General features: G+C 37.8%; 1 protein-coding gene across 2 annotated transcripts in view; it reads right to left on the bottom strand.

Annotated features, from left to right (window-relative positions):
* Positions 1–15,326, bottom strand: part of LOC140725520 (coiled-coil domain-containing protein 150-like) — a 136,583-nt gene that overhangs the window by 82,449 nt on the left and 38,808 nt on the right. For both annotated transcript variants that reach the window (XM_073041075.1, XM_073041076.1), the window contains 3 exons: positions 13,584–13,711; positions 3,048–3,225; positions 1,015–1,083 (listed from right to left, as the gene is read on the bottom strand). In XM_073041075.1, the coding sequence (XP_072897176.1) occupies positions 1,015–1,083; positions 3,048–3,225; positions 13,584–13,711 (375 nt within the window). The remainder of the gene's footprint in view (positions 1–1,014; positions 1,084–3,047; positions 3,226–13,583; positions 13,712–15,326) is intronic.

Here is a 15,326-nt window from a genome sequence, read left to right as displayed (position 1 = left end):
CCCACCCACCCTGGACACTCCCTTTCCTCCCCCTCCCATTAAATAATATCCCACCCACCCTGGACACTCCCTCTCCTCCCCCTCCCATTAAATAAGATCCCACCCACCATGGACACTCTCTCTCTTCCCCCTCCCATTAAATAAGATCCCACCCACCTTGGATACTCCCATTCCTCCCCCCTCCCACTACGCAGAAGATACAAAAGCTGAATGTGCATACTACCAGGCTCAAGGACAGTTTCTATCTTGCTGTTTAAAGACTATTGAATAATCCCTTAATACGATAAGATTGTGAGGACAAGATGCTCCCTAGACCTCACAACCTACCACATTCTGGCTACTAGACAGGTGTATGGAGGAATTTAAGGTGAGGGGATATATTGGAGGCAGGGTTTAAGGGTCAGCACAACATTGTGGGCCGAAGGGCCTGCACTGTGTTGTACTATTCTATGTTCTATGTTGTCCCTTACTATCTACCTGTGCTGCATGTTATCTGTAATCAAAACACTTCATTCTGTATTCTGTTATTGCTTTACCTTGCAATTTTGTAACAAAATGATCTTATGGATGGTGAGCAAGACATTTTTTTCCTCTATCTTGAGGCATTTGACGATGATACCAATATAAATTGTAAATTGTTGCTGATGCACATGAATGGACATCTTGACAAGTTCCAGTAGTTCAAAAAAACTTGCCCGACGATATAGCTCTCCCTCAAGCCTTCTACCAACATATTACAGTTTAATTGCAACCACTAATATGGCAACCTTGACAACCATTCATTCACTTGATCTTGCCATTGACCGCTTCACTAGCAATGACTACAACCTTCTCATATGTACTCTGTTCCGTGGATAATCCAAGCTAATTTCTTATATCTCAATTTCCCTTTCTCAATTATTCTCCTGGACCTAATGCAGAAAACTTGCAATGGCCTCTGCACAACACCAACTTCCAGATTAGTGCATCGAAAGATGTACAAGACTGACACCAAGTAATCTATTGATACTGTACCTGGTTCTCAGCAACTTGTTTCTCAAGTATGTTCTTCTCCTTTGTAATATTATCAATTATGCAATTTGCCTAGCAAGAAACCAAACAAATATTGATTTTGGCACACTACAACAGAGGATAGGCCATATTTAAATAAAGATAATACATGAATGATCTATAAAGCAAAGACTCATTTACAAATTATAAATTTACCAATAGATACCATTTGATTTACCTTACTTATCCATACTTTTTCATTTGCCTTCTTGACATGAAATGGTAATTTTGACAGTATCGTCTTATCTGGCATAGAAAATTGGATAGTTAACTAGTCTCAGAAAAACCCGAGCATTTTAATTTGGTCATAATATTTTGTGTTTTGGGAAGCGAAGTAAGTATGAGGGTTATATGCCATGAAATCTTATTTTCATAGATCTTACAATTTTTCTTTGAAGTTTCCTGTTCTGCGAACCTGAACATTAAGGCCTGGCTGCTGGCCAAACAAGAAAAAATAATCAAGGGAAGGTAACTTCCTCAGGGCTGGTGGGTTTATTACATGTAGGTGTAAGGATCAGCAGGTGGGTGAAGCTAGATGTAATCACAGAGGAAGACTAAATGGGACAAAATTAGGGAAACACTGTGGGGAGGGGACAAATCAGAGATTAACAGACTAGCAGAGAAGTGGGAGTAGCAGAGAATGGAGGGAAGATACTGATTCAATAATTTGCAGGGTAGGGAATTGGGAAGACAAAGCAGAGGGAGTTTTGTGAAGGTGAGGGCAGAGCAAATGGATGTATTTTTGGAAACTTATCGGGATTATGAGGAACTATGCCCACTCCACTTAGCCTTCAAGGTGAGTTTTAAAATGTACTTGTACCTCCTTTATTTGTTGGATTTTTCAATGTTTGGGAAACCAGGGCAATTCTGGTTTAAATACCTATTTTATTAGAGACATTGAAATTTAAAGCTTTCAATGACTGACACACCTCCTAGGATTGGATTGGTTGCCCACCCTATGTCATTCTGCTAAAATTAAAAATTGTTGAGTTCAAGTCAAGATAGGTTTATACTTCATATTATTCAGAAGACCAAAACTTGCCTATTTAGAGGAGTAAAATCTCAATTGCTTACACTTTAACAAAACAATTATATTTTTGAGGTGGCAGGCTGTTACAAGCTAGATGTTTCTAGTCCCTTAGCTATTTACAACATATATTAATGGCTTTAATGAAAAGTGAGAATGTAATATGTCCATGTTTTCTGATAATATGAAGGTACATTGGAGTTTCAGCAAGAGCAGAATGCAAAGAGACTTCAGGTGACAGGTTGAATGTAAAATAAGGCAGAAATGGAATATAATTTGTGAAAATGTACAGGAAGAAAACAGAAAAATAAAACTTATTTCGGAGAAAAATGCTTAAGTTTAGGGTACAGAGGGATCTTGATGTTACAGTTCATGAGACATAGTAAGTGACAATTAAGAAAGCAACTAGTATATTAGTCTTCTCTGCAAAGGGGTTGGAGTGCAAATGGAATATTTACTATGATTGTTCAGAGCTTTGTTGAGACTTCATTTGAAATACAATGTTTGCTGTTGAAATTGTTTATAAAGAAGGAAATAATTCCCTCGGACTCACTATATTAATTTCTCAAATGAAGAGGCTCAGTAAAGTTTTAAGAAATATTGGCCCAAAGTAACTAGAATTTAAAACAACAAGATTTTATCTCACTGTACATACATAATTCTGAGAGGGATTATCTGAGTACTTTCTGTTACCTCTAGTCTATGGATAATTGAGATGATGAGAAATTTCTTTTTTCCAAAGCATGTAAATCTTTGGAACCCTCCACTTCAAAGTTATAGATGCTCAGTCAGTGGATATAGTCAAAAGCCTATGAATATTCAAAAAACTACGGAGTTTGATCTTGTTGAAGAGCAGAGTAGGCTCAAGGTGTCTTTTTGCATCTTGGCAAATTATAACATCTCTATTAACAACATTTACCACTATAAGGACTTGTTGCTCCCTTTTCTGCTCTTGACTTCTGTTTTATACCTGGTCCATTTGGGTTTCTTTTTCTTGTTTAATGCGTTCACATTCTTTAACTGAAGTCTTTATGTTCTCTTTCAGGTTAACAATTTCAGACTCAAGAAGTTTATGTTGTGTTATTGTCTTTTTCTGCACAGTTTCAAATTTCTGCTGTATCTTGTTATACTCCACTCTTAGAACTTCTCTATGTTGGAATAAAAAAAGAAATACAAAAGATCATAATATATAGATAAATAACAAAATTGCATTTCTTTAAATTCTACTGGTGGATTTATTGTAGCATGCTTACAGATAAAGTAAAGCATCCCTCAACTACAGCTACTAAATCAACAAATAAATCTGTGCTCCTTAGCAGTTGAATTCAAGGTTTTGCTCACAAAATGTCATACCCTAGTATCTCCCATTATTGCCAGATTGCCTCTGTGTGCTCCAACACCTCCAGCCAAGATGTATTGGATTCTTCCAATGTCATCTCTAATTAATGCCATTACTTTCTCCCTCGGCAAAAAATGTGTTTGAATATTCAAAGGTATCTGATCAGCTGAAACAACTCTTAGGCTATGTCCACACTACACCAGATAAATCTGTAACCGAAGCTTTTCCTCTTCGTTTTTACCCTCCGTCCACACTAAAACGGCGTTTTCGTCCCCCGAAACCGAAGCTTTTCAGAAACGCTCTCTAAAGTATGTAGTTTTGAAAACACCAGATTGGCCGGAACAGTGTGGACAGGGTAACCGGAGAAATCTGAAAACACTGTCAGACGGCAGCGCGCTATTTCATTGTTTTCTTGAACGCAACCTAACAATTTCAGAATAGACGGCAACGAGACTGACGCGAGAAGAGTTAGAAATGTACTCACCAAATACTTTGACTCATAACTTACTGAATAAATAAGTATACTCACTTTGCCCTGTTTTCTGTCCTTGCTTGTATGAAGGTGGTTTACCTATTCTGCAAGTACTTCTCTGACAATAGATATGTAACAGCCTAATGTAACATTGTATGGAAATACAAGATAACACTGATGCAGACATGTTTTATACATTTAACAAGGTGCTTTATTAATGCAACAGAGTTAGTTTTTCAATGTTCGTTGTCAGCTGGGTCAATCTGTCCGTGAACTCCCTGTCGGTTGCCTCCGTATGCTCCAGTATTTGTTTTTTTTTAACTTTTAAGTTCTCCTGTGCGAGAGCCAACAGCTGTCCATCATTTTAAGTTTTTCTGGTCTGTAGCTACATAAACGCGCACTTTCACAGCGGGATTCGACACCAAACATGTCGCTTGTTTTCGGTAGATGTGTCCTGTGCATGCGCAGTAGCAGGAGATTCATCAAAATCTCCGTTTCAATGTTCAATATTTTTAAAAATGCACAGTGTGGACGCCTATCGTTTTTATGCGAAACCGGCATTTTCAAAATTATCCAGTCTGGTGTGGATGTAGCCTTATTGTAAATATGCAATTCCATAAAGTTGCTTGCCTACATCCAAAGTAATGAAGTAAAATATGTAATTACAACATTTAATCATTTCTAGTTATCTCTGCTTAAAGAGTATAAAACCTCAATACACTTTAAGTTCAGTAAAATTCTCCAGAAATGCTAACAATTTCTGCCTCCAGCAGATGCTGCTCAAACCATTAAGTTCCTCCAGTGGATTGTGTGTTGTTTCATACTACCACCACCTTTGGTCAAAAATATTTCCCATCTTCTCTCCTAAAAGCTTCAGATTTGGTTGGCAGGTCATGTCCCTGTGTTCTCAATGCCCATCACGGGAAAAAGTGGTTATGCAATTCTTTCTCGTCTTTGGGAGCTCAGAAACAGCACAGCATTGTGAATTTTTATTACACTCATTCCTAGCATTTTTTATCCCTGCAGTTAAAACAATCAGATCCTAAAGATGTATATTTTAATCATTTTGCTATTAATGTATTCTTGCATATATTGACTTCATACATACATACCACCATCCCTCTTACCTATAATCCATACTTAATAAACTAAAATAGATCCTATGTATTCAATGCTCGTAATCTTAAAATTCCCCACATGACCCCCACCTCTTTTTATCTCAACTTTCATCAACCCCATAACTCTCCAATATATCTGAGGTTCTCCAATGTCTGTCCCCTTGAGAATCCCAGAACTTAATCCCTCCATCTTTGTCAGCAATGCTTTCAGATACCAAGGCTGAGCCATCTGAATTTCTTTATCTTTCCTTTATTCCTATATAGTTTTCTTAACTTCCATTCTTTTGAAAATATATTTGATCATTGATCCTAAAATCATCTTTCAAAGCTTAGTAAGAAATTGTGCTCCATAATTATCCTTTAAAGAGCCTTATGACATTATGTATCAGTGAATAAACTATAGAAATTTAATTTGCTGTTGGTGCTGATCTACTTTCCTAGAATGTCATACGTATATATTTCCTTCAGCACATTCTATAAAGATCATATACACTATTTCTTTATCTTTATTTGCTAATTCCCATGCCTAGTTTTTAAAAGCCTGTTATTCAAAACTATCATTTTCTTTCTAAATAACTTTAAAAACATTATGTTAAACTTGATATCACTTGTAAGTTTAATTTTATTTCTTTTGTATTCTTTTGCTGTTTTGTAACATTCTTAATTCCCTGGATTTATAATTTTTCTTGCACTTTAAAATGTATTTCATTGAATTTTGTTTTCTCATCTTATTTTGTCTGGTACAGATATATGTAAGCAGAACTTCTTTTTTTTATTAGTTTTTTTATACATTTTCTACATAGCTACAGATAAAAAAAAACCCAGATCGAAATGAAGAGCATTGATACAGTGCAAAAATAAACATACAATAATAATATGATACAAAGAAAGATAATTGAGAAAGCACCCAAATTGAGGACATGTAAAATTAGTATCCTCCCCAAGCCCCACAACAAACAAAAAAAAACTCCAGACCAACCACAACACAATATAGAGAATATAAATCAGGACAATCAAACCCCCAAAACTATAAATACACTTAGCAACAGAAGATATTAATGCCTACTACCAACAAAAAAAGGAGCTGAAAGCAAGGGACCGAAAAAAAACCTTAGTTAAGAGAAAGGTTATGAAAGTACTCAATAAAAGGTCCCCAGACCTTATGGAACTTTAAATCCGAATTAAGAACTGAATAATGAATTTTTTCAAGGTCTAAGCAGGCCATAATATCGTTAAGCCATTGAGCATGCGTGGGCGGGGCAACATCTCTCCATCTAAGGAGGATTAAACGTCTAGCCAGGAGAGAGGCAAAAGATAATATTCGACACTTAGTCAAACTCAGACGTAAATCTGTCTCGCCCCAGAAACCGAACAAAGCAATTAAAGGGTTAGGTTCTAGGTGGTGATTCAGAATATACGATAACGTTATGAAGACATCTTTCCAAAATTTCTCCAAGCTAGGACAAAACCAGTACATATGAATGAGAGAGGCCTCGCCCCTTTTACATTTATCACAAAGTGGACTAATGTTAGGGTAATATCGAGATAATTTAGACATATGGGCTCTATGAACAATCTTAAACTGTAAAAGGCAATGGCGAGCACAAAGAGAGGTTGAATTAACCGATTTGAGAATCGAGTCCCAAGTCTCATCAGATAGGGAGGTATTTAGATCGTGCTCCCATGCCATTTTAATTTTATCCACAGGGGCACATCGTAAGGCTGCTAATTTATCACGAATAAATGATATTAAACCTTTACCTAGTGGATTAATAGAAAGAAATAAGTCCATAACATTTTTCTCAGGCATTTCAGGGAAGTTAGGAATTAAAGCAGTAATAAAGTGTCTAATTTGGAGATATCTAAAAAAATGAGCATTGGGCAGATTGAACTTAGCAGAGAGCTGTTGAAAAGAAGGGAAGCAATTATCAATAAAAAGATCTTCAAAATGTCTAATGCCCTTCCTATACCAATCATGGAATGCTGAGTCATACGTAGTAGGTAAAAAAAGGTGATTATGTAAAATAGGGCTAGAAAGGGAAAAACCATGGAAACCATAAAATTTCCTAAACTGAGCCCATATACGCAAAGTGTGTCTAACAAGAGGATTAACTATTAATCTGGACAAACTACTAGGGAGTACAGAGCCAAGAAGTGCAGAGATAGATAATTCTTTAGTGGAGCTCAACTCCATTGCCACCCAGTTAGGGCACTCGGGTTGGCCATGGAAAAAAGACCAAAAGGTAGCACAACGTATATTGGCTGCCCAATAATATAAACGAAAGTTAGGTAAAACCATGCCACCCTCTTTTTTAGATTTTTGGAGATAAACTTTATTAATTCTAGAGCGCTTATTCTTCCACAGATATGACAAAATAATAGAGTCTAAGGAATCAAAAAAAGATTTAGGAATAAAAATTGGGATTGATTGAAATAAATATAAAAGTTTAGGGAGAACATACATTTTAACAACATTAATACGACCTACCAAAGACATAGAAAGAGGTGACCATTGTAACAGACTCTGTTTAATAGTATATGAAAGATTGGCAAAATTTTCACAAAAGAGATCTTTAAACTTCCTTGTAACTGTAATCCCAAGATAAGTAAATTGATTATGAACTACCGTAGATTTCGCACTACAGAGCGCACCTGATTAAAAGCCGCTGGCTCTAATTTTAGAAAGAAAATCAATTTTGTACTTGTACAAGCCGCACCGGATTTTAGGCCGCACCGGATTTTCGGCCGCACCGGATTTTCGGCCGCAGGTGTCCCACGTTGTAATATGAGATATTTACACAGAAAGATATTACACGTGAGGATTTTTTAACTTTTAATTAAATCCATATGGTAACATAAACAAATACATATTGCAAATGCTTTTTTTCGAACCGTGCCTGTAACGCGGCTACTTTTAAATATACGTTGCGTATACTTTTTTACTGAACAACATTCCAATATCTCCTAACGACTGGTAAAAAATATATATACTGCAGCCTACCAGGAAAAGTTATTGATCGCCTTTAACTTAAAAGCAGCGTTCGCTCAGATCTAATGCCGCTCGCGTAATGCGCTCGCCCCCCGCCTTCCCATTTATCACAAACCGGTATTTTTCCCACAAGATGCGGCGAAACCGGGTGTGACGTCATAGCATCCCGCGATGTAGTACAGAAAACAAATATAGTTAAAACACTTCTAACTTTAACTAGAAAATGAATTACTAAGCAAAAATATTATAAACTAAATAACTGCCATAAAGGCAGCACAATGCTTTTCTTCGAGTGTTTTCCATGTTGATGAGGGTGAGTACAAATGACTGATTTACAATAATTTAATTGTGAAAGTGCGCTTGATTTATCGTACAATTTCATTGGACCTCTGTGAACTACTCATCAATTTTATTGGTCTACTGTTACGAGGCAAAATGTTTTTGGCGGCATGAAAAAAAATCATGCATTAGCCGCATCGTAGTAAAGGCCGCAGTGTTCAAAGCTGTTCAAAATGTGGGAAAAAAGTAGCGGCTTATAATCCGACATCTACGGTACTTTAAAAGGGAGATCACCAAATGTTAATTCTTGTGCTTCTTTATTAATTGGGAAAAGTTCGCTCTTATGTAAATTGAGTTTAAATCCAGAGAGCTGGCTAAACTGGTCAAGAAGTGAAAACATTGGAGGTAAGGATGTAGACGGATTTGAGAGAAAAAGTAATAAGTCATCAGCATAAAGAGAAACTTTATGCTCAACACCCCCTCTCCAAATCCCAGTCAGTTCAGGACAATTTCGAAATGCTATCGCCAAAGGTTCTATAGCCAAATCAAAGAGAAAGGGACCTAAAGTGCATCCCTGACAGGTGCCGTGTTTGAGGTTAAATAACTGGGATTTCTGAAAATTAGTTAAAACAAAGGCAGTAGGACACAAATACAGCAATTTGATCCAAGAGATAAAACTTTGACCGAAGTCAAATTTTTCTAAAACTGCAAAAAGGTAGTTCCACTCTATACGATCAAATGCTTTCTCCGCATCGAGGGAAATAACACATTCAGGAATCCCAGTTGGAGGTGAATATAAAATGTTAAATAAGCGCAGCATGTTAAAAAAAGGGAGACGGTTTTTAATAAATCCAGTTTGATCATCAGAAATAATAGAGGGAATAATAATTTCTAATCTATAAGCCAAAACTTTGGCCAAAATTTTTACATCAACATTAAGCAAAGAAATCGGCCAATACGAGGAACACTCTGTTGGGTCTTTACCCTTTTTTAATAAAAGAATAATAGATGCCTCATTATAAGAGGGTGGCAATTGGCCGTAATTAAACGAGTCAGATAATACTGAGAGTAACTGAGGAGAGAGAAGTGAAGAGAATGATTTATAAAATTCTACGAGGAACCCATCAGGTCCAGGAGATTTCCCTGAAGACAATGCAGAAATTGCAAAAGATATTTCTTCTGATGATATAGGCGCATTAAGTTTGGCTTTAAAATCAGATGAAAGCGAAGGAATATTCAGATTATTTAAAAAATGATCAACAGAGATATTGTCATTCAAAGATTCAGAGGAATAAAGTCGAGAATAGAAATATTTAAATGCGTTATTGATTTCTAAGTGATCCAATGTAAAGTCTCCATTCACCTTCCGGATCTTTGTAATATATTGTTTGGCTTTGGAACGCCTCAGCTGATTGGCTAGAAATTTACCAGATTTGTTACCATGGATATAAAAGCGACTCTTATCTTCAAGAAGTTGGCGTTCGACAGGTTGAGTAGACAGAAGATTAAATTTAGTTTGAAGTTCTACACGCTTCTTGTATAGTTCAGGATTCTTAGTTTGAGCATACAGTTGATCCAATTCTTTAATCTGATTAATGAGGTCTAATCGATCTGCACAGGACTTTCTATTAAGATTTGCTGTATAGGAGATTATTTGGCCCCTCAAATATGCTTTCATGGCATCCCAGACAATCAGGGATGACACTTCAGGTGATGTATTGGTGTTAAAATAAAAGGTTATCTGATCCTTAATAAATTTTAGAAAACCATCATCCAATAATAAAGTCGAATCAAACTGCCAGTGTTTATTCCTCTGAGGGAGACCAGGAAAATTTAATGACAGAGTAATTGGGGCATGGTCAGAAATCAGTATACTCTGATAATCACAAGAATAGACAAATGGAATGAGTTGATTATCAAGTAAGAAGTAGTCAATTCTAGTAAAGGTATGGTGAACATGTGAAAAAAAAGAATAATCTCTCTCAGTAGGATGAAGGAAACTCCATATATCAGAGATACCATAATTAGAGAGAAACGATTGAATAGCTAAGGCAGATTTAGTAGGTGGTCTAGTAACAGAGGATGATCGATCCAAATTAGGATCTAACCAACAATTGAAATCACCACCCAGTATAAGAGGGTATGAGTTTAAGTCTGGTAGTGAGGAGAAAAAACATTCAAAAAAATTAACATAATCAAAATTGGGGGCATACAGGTTTGCTAGTACAAATTTAGTATTATATAGTTTACCAGAAACAATAATAAAACAGCCATTTGTATCAGATATCTTATTATGGAGTTCAAAAGGAATATTTGAATTAATAAGGATGGAGACCCCCGTAGCTTTGGCGGCAAAGGATGAATGAAAATGCTGACCCGCCCACTTTGACAGAAGCCGGGAGTTATCAAAACAACGAATATGAGTTTCTTGAAGGAAAGCAATGTCAGCTTTGAGTTGTTTAATATGTGAGAAGACCTTCCTTCTTTTAACAGGGTGATTCAATCCCTTTACATTCCAGCTCACAAATTTAAGTGTATTAACCATTATCAATTGTTAGTGCGTAGAAGGCAGCAGGCATATAAAAAGTCAAGCAGTACAATAACAGTCTGGGAGCAAAAATGTAAACATAGATTCGTAGAATCAAAACAGAAACATGTCCTGAGTTAACAAAAGAAAGCAAAGGAAACAGTGAGTAGTGTTGGAACTGGAGAATCCACCCCACCCTCGCAACCCAAAACTAGACGGCTACCAAAAAAATTAACCCAAGTACGACTTCCAGTTCTGTGTCATTAACAACAGTTCCGTATAAATGCTATAGCAGATGGTAACTAGTTTATGCACTAGAAAACATAATAACAAATAGGAACAACTTCAGCGGAAGTATAAGATTTAATACAAAGAAAATCAAAAGAAAACCAAAACTAACCTACCCGTGAAAAATTATAGAAGATCAAAAGAAAAAAAAGGGGAGGGAGAAAAGAGGGAAATTATAGATTCAAAGAGAGTACTTATCAACCATTTACAGGAAAAAAAAGGCAAAACTTAAATCAACCAACAGGGAGGCCTTCAATAAAAACTCCAAACCTCCAAAACAAGTTAAAGTCAATTGTAGATCTCTATAGATAAAGTTATACAAGAATAAAATAGATTACACAAGTACAATCTAAACGTCCGCAGGGAAACATTAAACTCGGATTATCTATTTAGAAAAAATGCACCAGGTCCAGGGAGAGATTGTCTACAGCCCTTAGAGGTTCAATAGATAATGTCTGACTTATTCAAGTACAGTCTGAGTCCGGAAAAAATAGCTTTACTACGAGAGGTACTTATCCACCATTTTAGAAGGTCAGACCGGGTTCCTAAGAAGACGGGATGGCCGGAAGACTTCCAACAAATGCCTCAGCAACCTTCACTGATTTAAACCACTTATATTCTCCAGTAGTTAGCGTAATTCGAAGGTCGGCTGGGTTCTGAAGGGAGGGTCTGAGACCACGATCAAAAAGCACTTTCATTACACCTTTAAACTCAGCACGCATCTTCAGAACCTGGGGGGCAAAATCCTCCACAAAATGAATGACTGTATTTTGAAAAGCAAAAGTACCTCTGCGGCGTGCCTCCATAATCAAACGGTTTTTCACCTGGTATTGATGAAAGCACAAAATTACCGGCCATGGGCGGGAACCCAGAATTGCACGGGGAACGTAGATCCTGTGTGCCCTTTCAAGCTCAGGTGGAGTCGGAAGAAATTCTTTCCCAAAAATCTCACAGAGAAAATCGGAAAAAAATTTCACGGGAGAGCCCTGTTCGGTGGCCTCTGGCAAACCGAGAATTCGTAGATTACAACGTCTGCTCTGGTTTTCAAGATCCACCATTTTGGAAAAAAGTTTACAATTCTGCTGCTCCAGGCTGGAGCAGAGAGTCTCGAGATATTGAACACGGCGTTTTAAATCTTCAGAAGTTGAGTCGATGCGAGATAAATGTTCAGCATGTTCGTCCACTCTAGCGTTGATCCGATCCAATTTGACATCCAGCTGGTTGAAAGAAGTTCTAAAATCCTTTAAAATATTTGTCGATGCTGTTCCAAAGCAGCGAAAATGTCAGCCGGCAAAGCCGTAGAAGTTTCCTTTTTCCCGGTTTTAGTACTTTTGTTAGACATTATAAGATAAATGTGTTCGCAGGCAAGTAAAAGAAACCTAATAAAATACCTAACTAAGGTTTAAGAATGGAGACATATAGTGCAAAGGTAGGGAGAATGACGGAGCAAAAGTTCGGAGCAGCTAAACAGTCGCCATCTTACCGGAAGTCCCAGCAGAACTTCTGAATACAGCAATTCAGATTAAGATCATGATATACCTGTGTTAGGTACCCCTAGGGTTCATATTTTCTGTGGACAACCACTTTCAAATGGCGGGAGAATGATACTGGCTTTTGGACACTGTTTGTGCTGCTAACGAGAGAGAAAGAAGAAGAGGGGGGAGGCCTCCTGCTGCAGATGCTGATAATGAGAGAGAGAGAGAGAGAGAGATGATTTAGTATTATGGCTTCTTTGATAATTGTTTACTTTACTTCCAAGGACTTTGCCTGCTGACACAGCAAGGCAGTGCCAGGTGATGGACATGGACATGGTCAGTTGATGGATGGCTGGTACCCCAGCAGGAGAGATAAAAGTAGGTCTGCTCAGACACAGGCATACACGCCACGGGACACTGAAAGAGTATTATGCACCCACAGGAAGGTGGGGGCTTGAAGGATCAATTTGAGGGAATCAATCAGAGGCTCACAGTGTGTGAAGGCAGACCAGTGGGGGCTTGTGTGTGTGTGTGCATCCTCACCTGGGTGACACGCTCATCACTGAAGAATAGTCTGGCTGGGAACGCAGTCGGTGACCACAACAGCACAACAGAACAAGAAGACAACGGAAGGTTTGCCTGCTGCAACTGCTTCTCTCTCTCTCCCCCTCTCCCTCCCTCCCCCTCCCTCTCCTCCCTCTCTCCAATATGACCACAGCAACTACCTCGACTTAAACTGAACTGAACTCTGCACCATCATAAGACTATTCATTTACCCCTAGACTTCGATAGAGCTTGGTTTTGATTCCTATTTCCGCATTTCTGTATATATCATTGCTAACCTGTTTTATATGTACAATCGTGTATATTTGCATTTTAGTGTACTGTAGTACTTAGCTAACTAATAAACACTTTTAGTTACAGTACCACCAAACTCCGACGTATCATTCCATTTCTGCTGGTTTGGTAACCCAGTCATGGGGTACATGACACCTGTATCAGACTAATTTGCTACTCACAGCTCTTTTTTAAATTCTTGTTTTTCATTCAATGCACACTGTAGATTAGCTGAAATATGTGCTCTGGCTGCATCCAGTAAAAGTTCCTGCTCATGCAACTTTTCCTCCATTCTTTCTTGTTCATCCTTCTATAAGAAGAAACAAAGAAAATGTACTGATTGGTAAGACAACAATTTAAATTTGTTGAATCATAATATTCAACAATACTAGCTTTAATTATAATAGAGAAAAGAACAGAAAGCAGAATGTTTACATACTAATCAAGTTTTCATTTTACAAATAAATTACACAAGTATAGTCAAATGCAGAAATATATAAAATCTTGTGGTAAATCTAAACACAGATCAAACTAAAAATATTTTAGTCCTGTATGAGCCCTCTGCAGTTTTCATGAGGTCAACACACTTACCTTCCATACATCCATACTCCATGATATAGGTTGGCAGGACCACACCATTCATTCTGCCCTTACCTGTATGATTGTGGACAGAGCAACGCTATAAATTAACCTATGACTTTTGCTACTTTTGCTTCATCACCTCTTAAATCCCATGAGCATAACAGGACCACACCTGTTAAGCAATGAAACACTGTCCTTTGCAATATTGTCCTTAGATTTCACCTATGTTAATAGCTGATTCTATTTTTCTTGACATACACCACTAGGAGATTGGATGCATGTTTGTTCGACATTATTGGATGAGTTATATTTTCTCTGGCTAAATATTAGAAGTATAACAATATTTTTTTGTCCTATAAAACAACTATGTAGCCTCAACATCATGTTAACCCTTTGTTCTTCATTGTAAACTGAACTAAACTCATTTACAACACAGGTTTGCTTTGGCTGCCTACTTCCTCCTTTATGACAATTACTTGGCTCCATTCATAACAATGTCATCACCAAACATGATTACCCTAATACACTACAATAACTGAGACCTGTGCTTTCAGCACTTATACCCTACATCTGGATCATTCTCCTCTGAAACATCTCAACACACTTTAAAATTTTTATCATAAACACAAGAGATTCTGCAGATGCTAGAAATTTTGAACAACACATACAAAATACTGGAGGAACTCAGCAAGTCAGGCACATCAATGGAGGGAAATTTGTCATTTCAGGCTGATCCCTTCACCAGGTCTGGAAAGAAGCCATAACCCAGAATAAAGCGGTGGGGGAGGGGAAGGAGTACAAGCTGGCAGGTGATTGGTGAGGTGAGCTGGGGGGGGGGGGGTGAGTATGAATTAAGAACTGGGAAGTGACTGTTGGAAGAGGTAAGGGGCTGAAGAAGAAGGAGTCTACAGGAGAGGACAGAGGACCATGGAAGAAAGGGAAAGACAAGGGGAAACAGAGAGGTGAAGAACAGGAGAGGAGAACAGAAGGGGTGAGAGGGTAACTAGAATAGGGAATGGAAGGGAGAGGGGGAGTAATTACCAAAAGTTAGAGACATCAATGCTCACGTCATCAGGTTGGAGGCCACCCATATGGAATATGGGATGTTGTTCCTCCAACCTGAGTTTAGCCTCAAGGTGACATTAGAGGAGTCCATGGACAGACATGTCACAATGGGAATGGGAAGTCAATTGAAATGGGTACTACTAGGAGATCCTGTCTTTTGTGGTGAACAAGGTGAAAGTGCTCAACTTCCTCTTCCCCTTCCCCACCTTCTTATTCTGGCTTCTGCCCCCTTCCTTTTCTGTCCTGATGAAGGGTCTTGGCCTGAAACATCAACTGTT

Source organism: Hemitrygon akajei, chromosome 3, assembly GCF_048418815.1.
Source record: "Hemitrygon akajei chromosome 3, sHemAka1.3, whole genome shotgun sequence".
NCBI lineage: Eukaryota > Metazoa > Chordata > Chondrichthyes > Myliobatiformes > Dasyatidae > Hemitrygon > Hemitrygon akajei.
The sequence above is the reverse complement of the archived record's forward strand: the minus strand, read 5'-3'. Positions and strand labels throughout refer to the sequence as shown.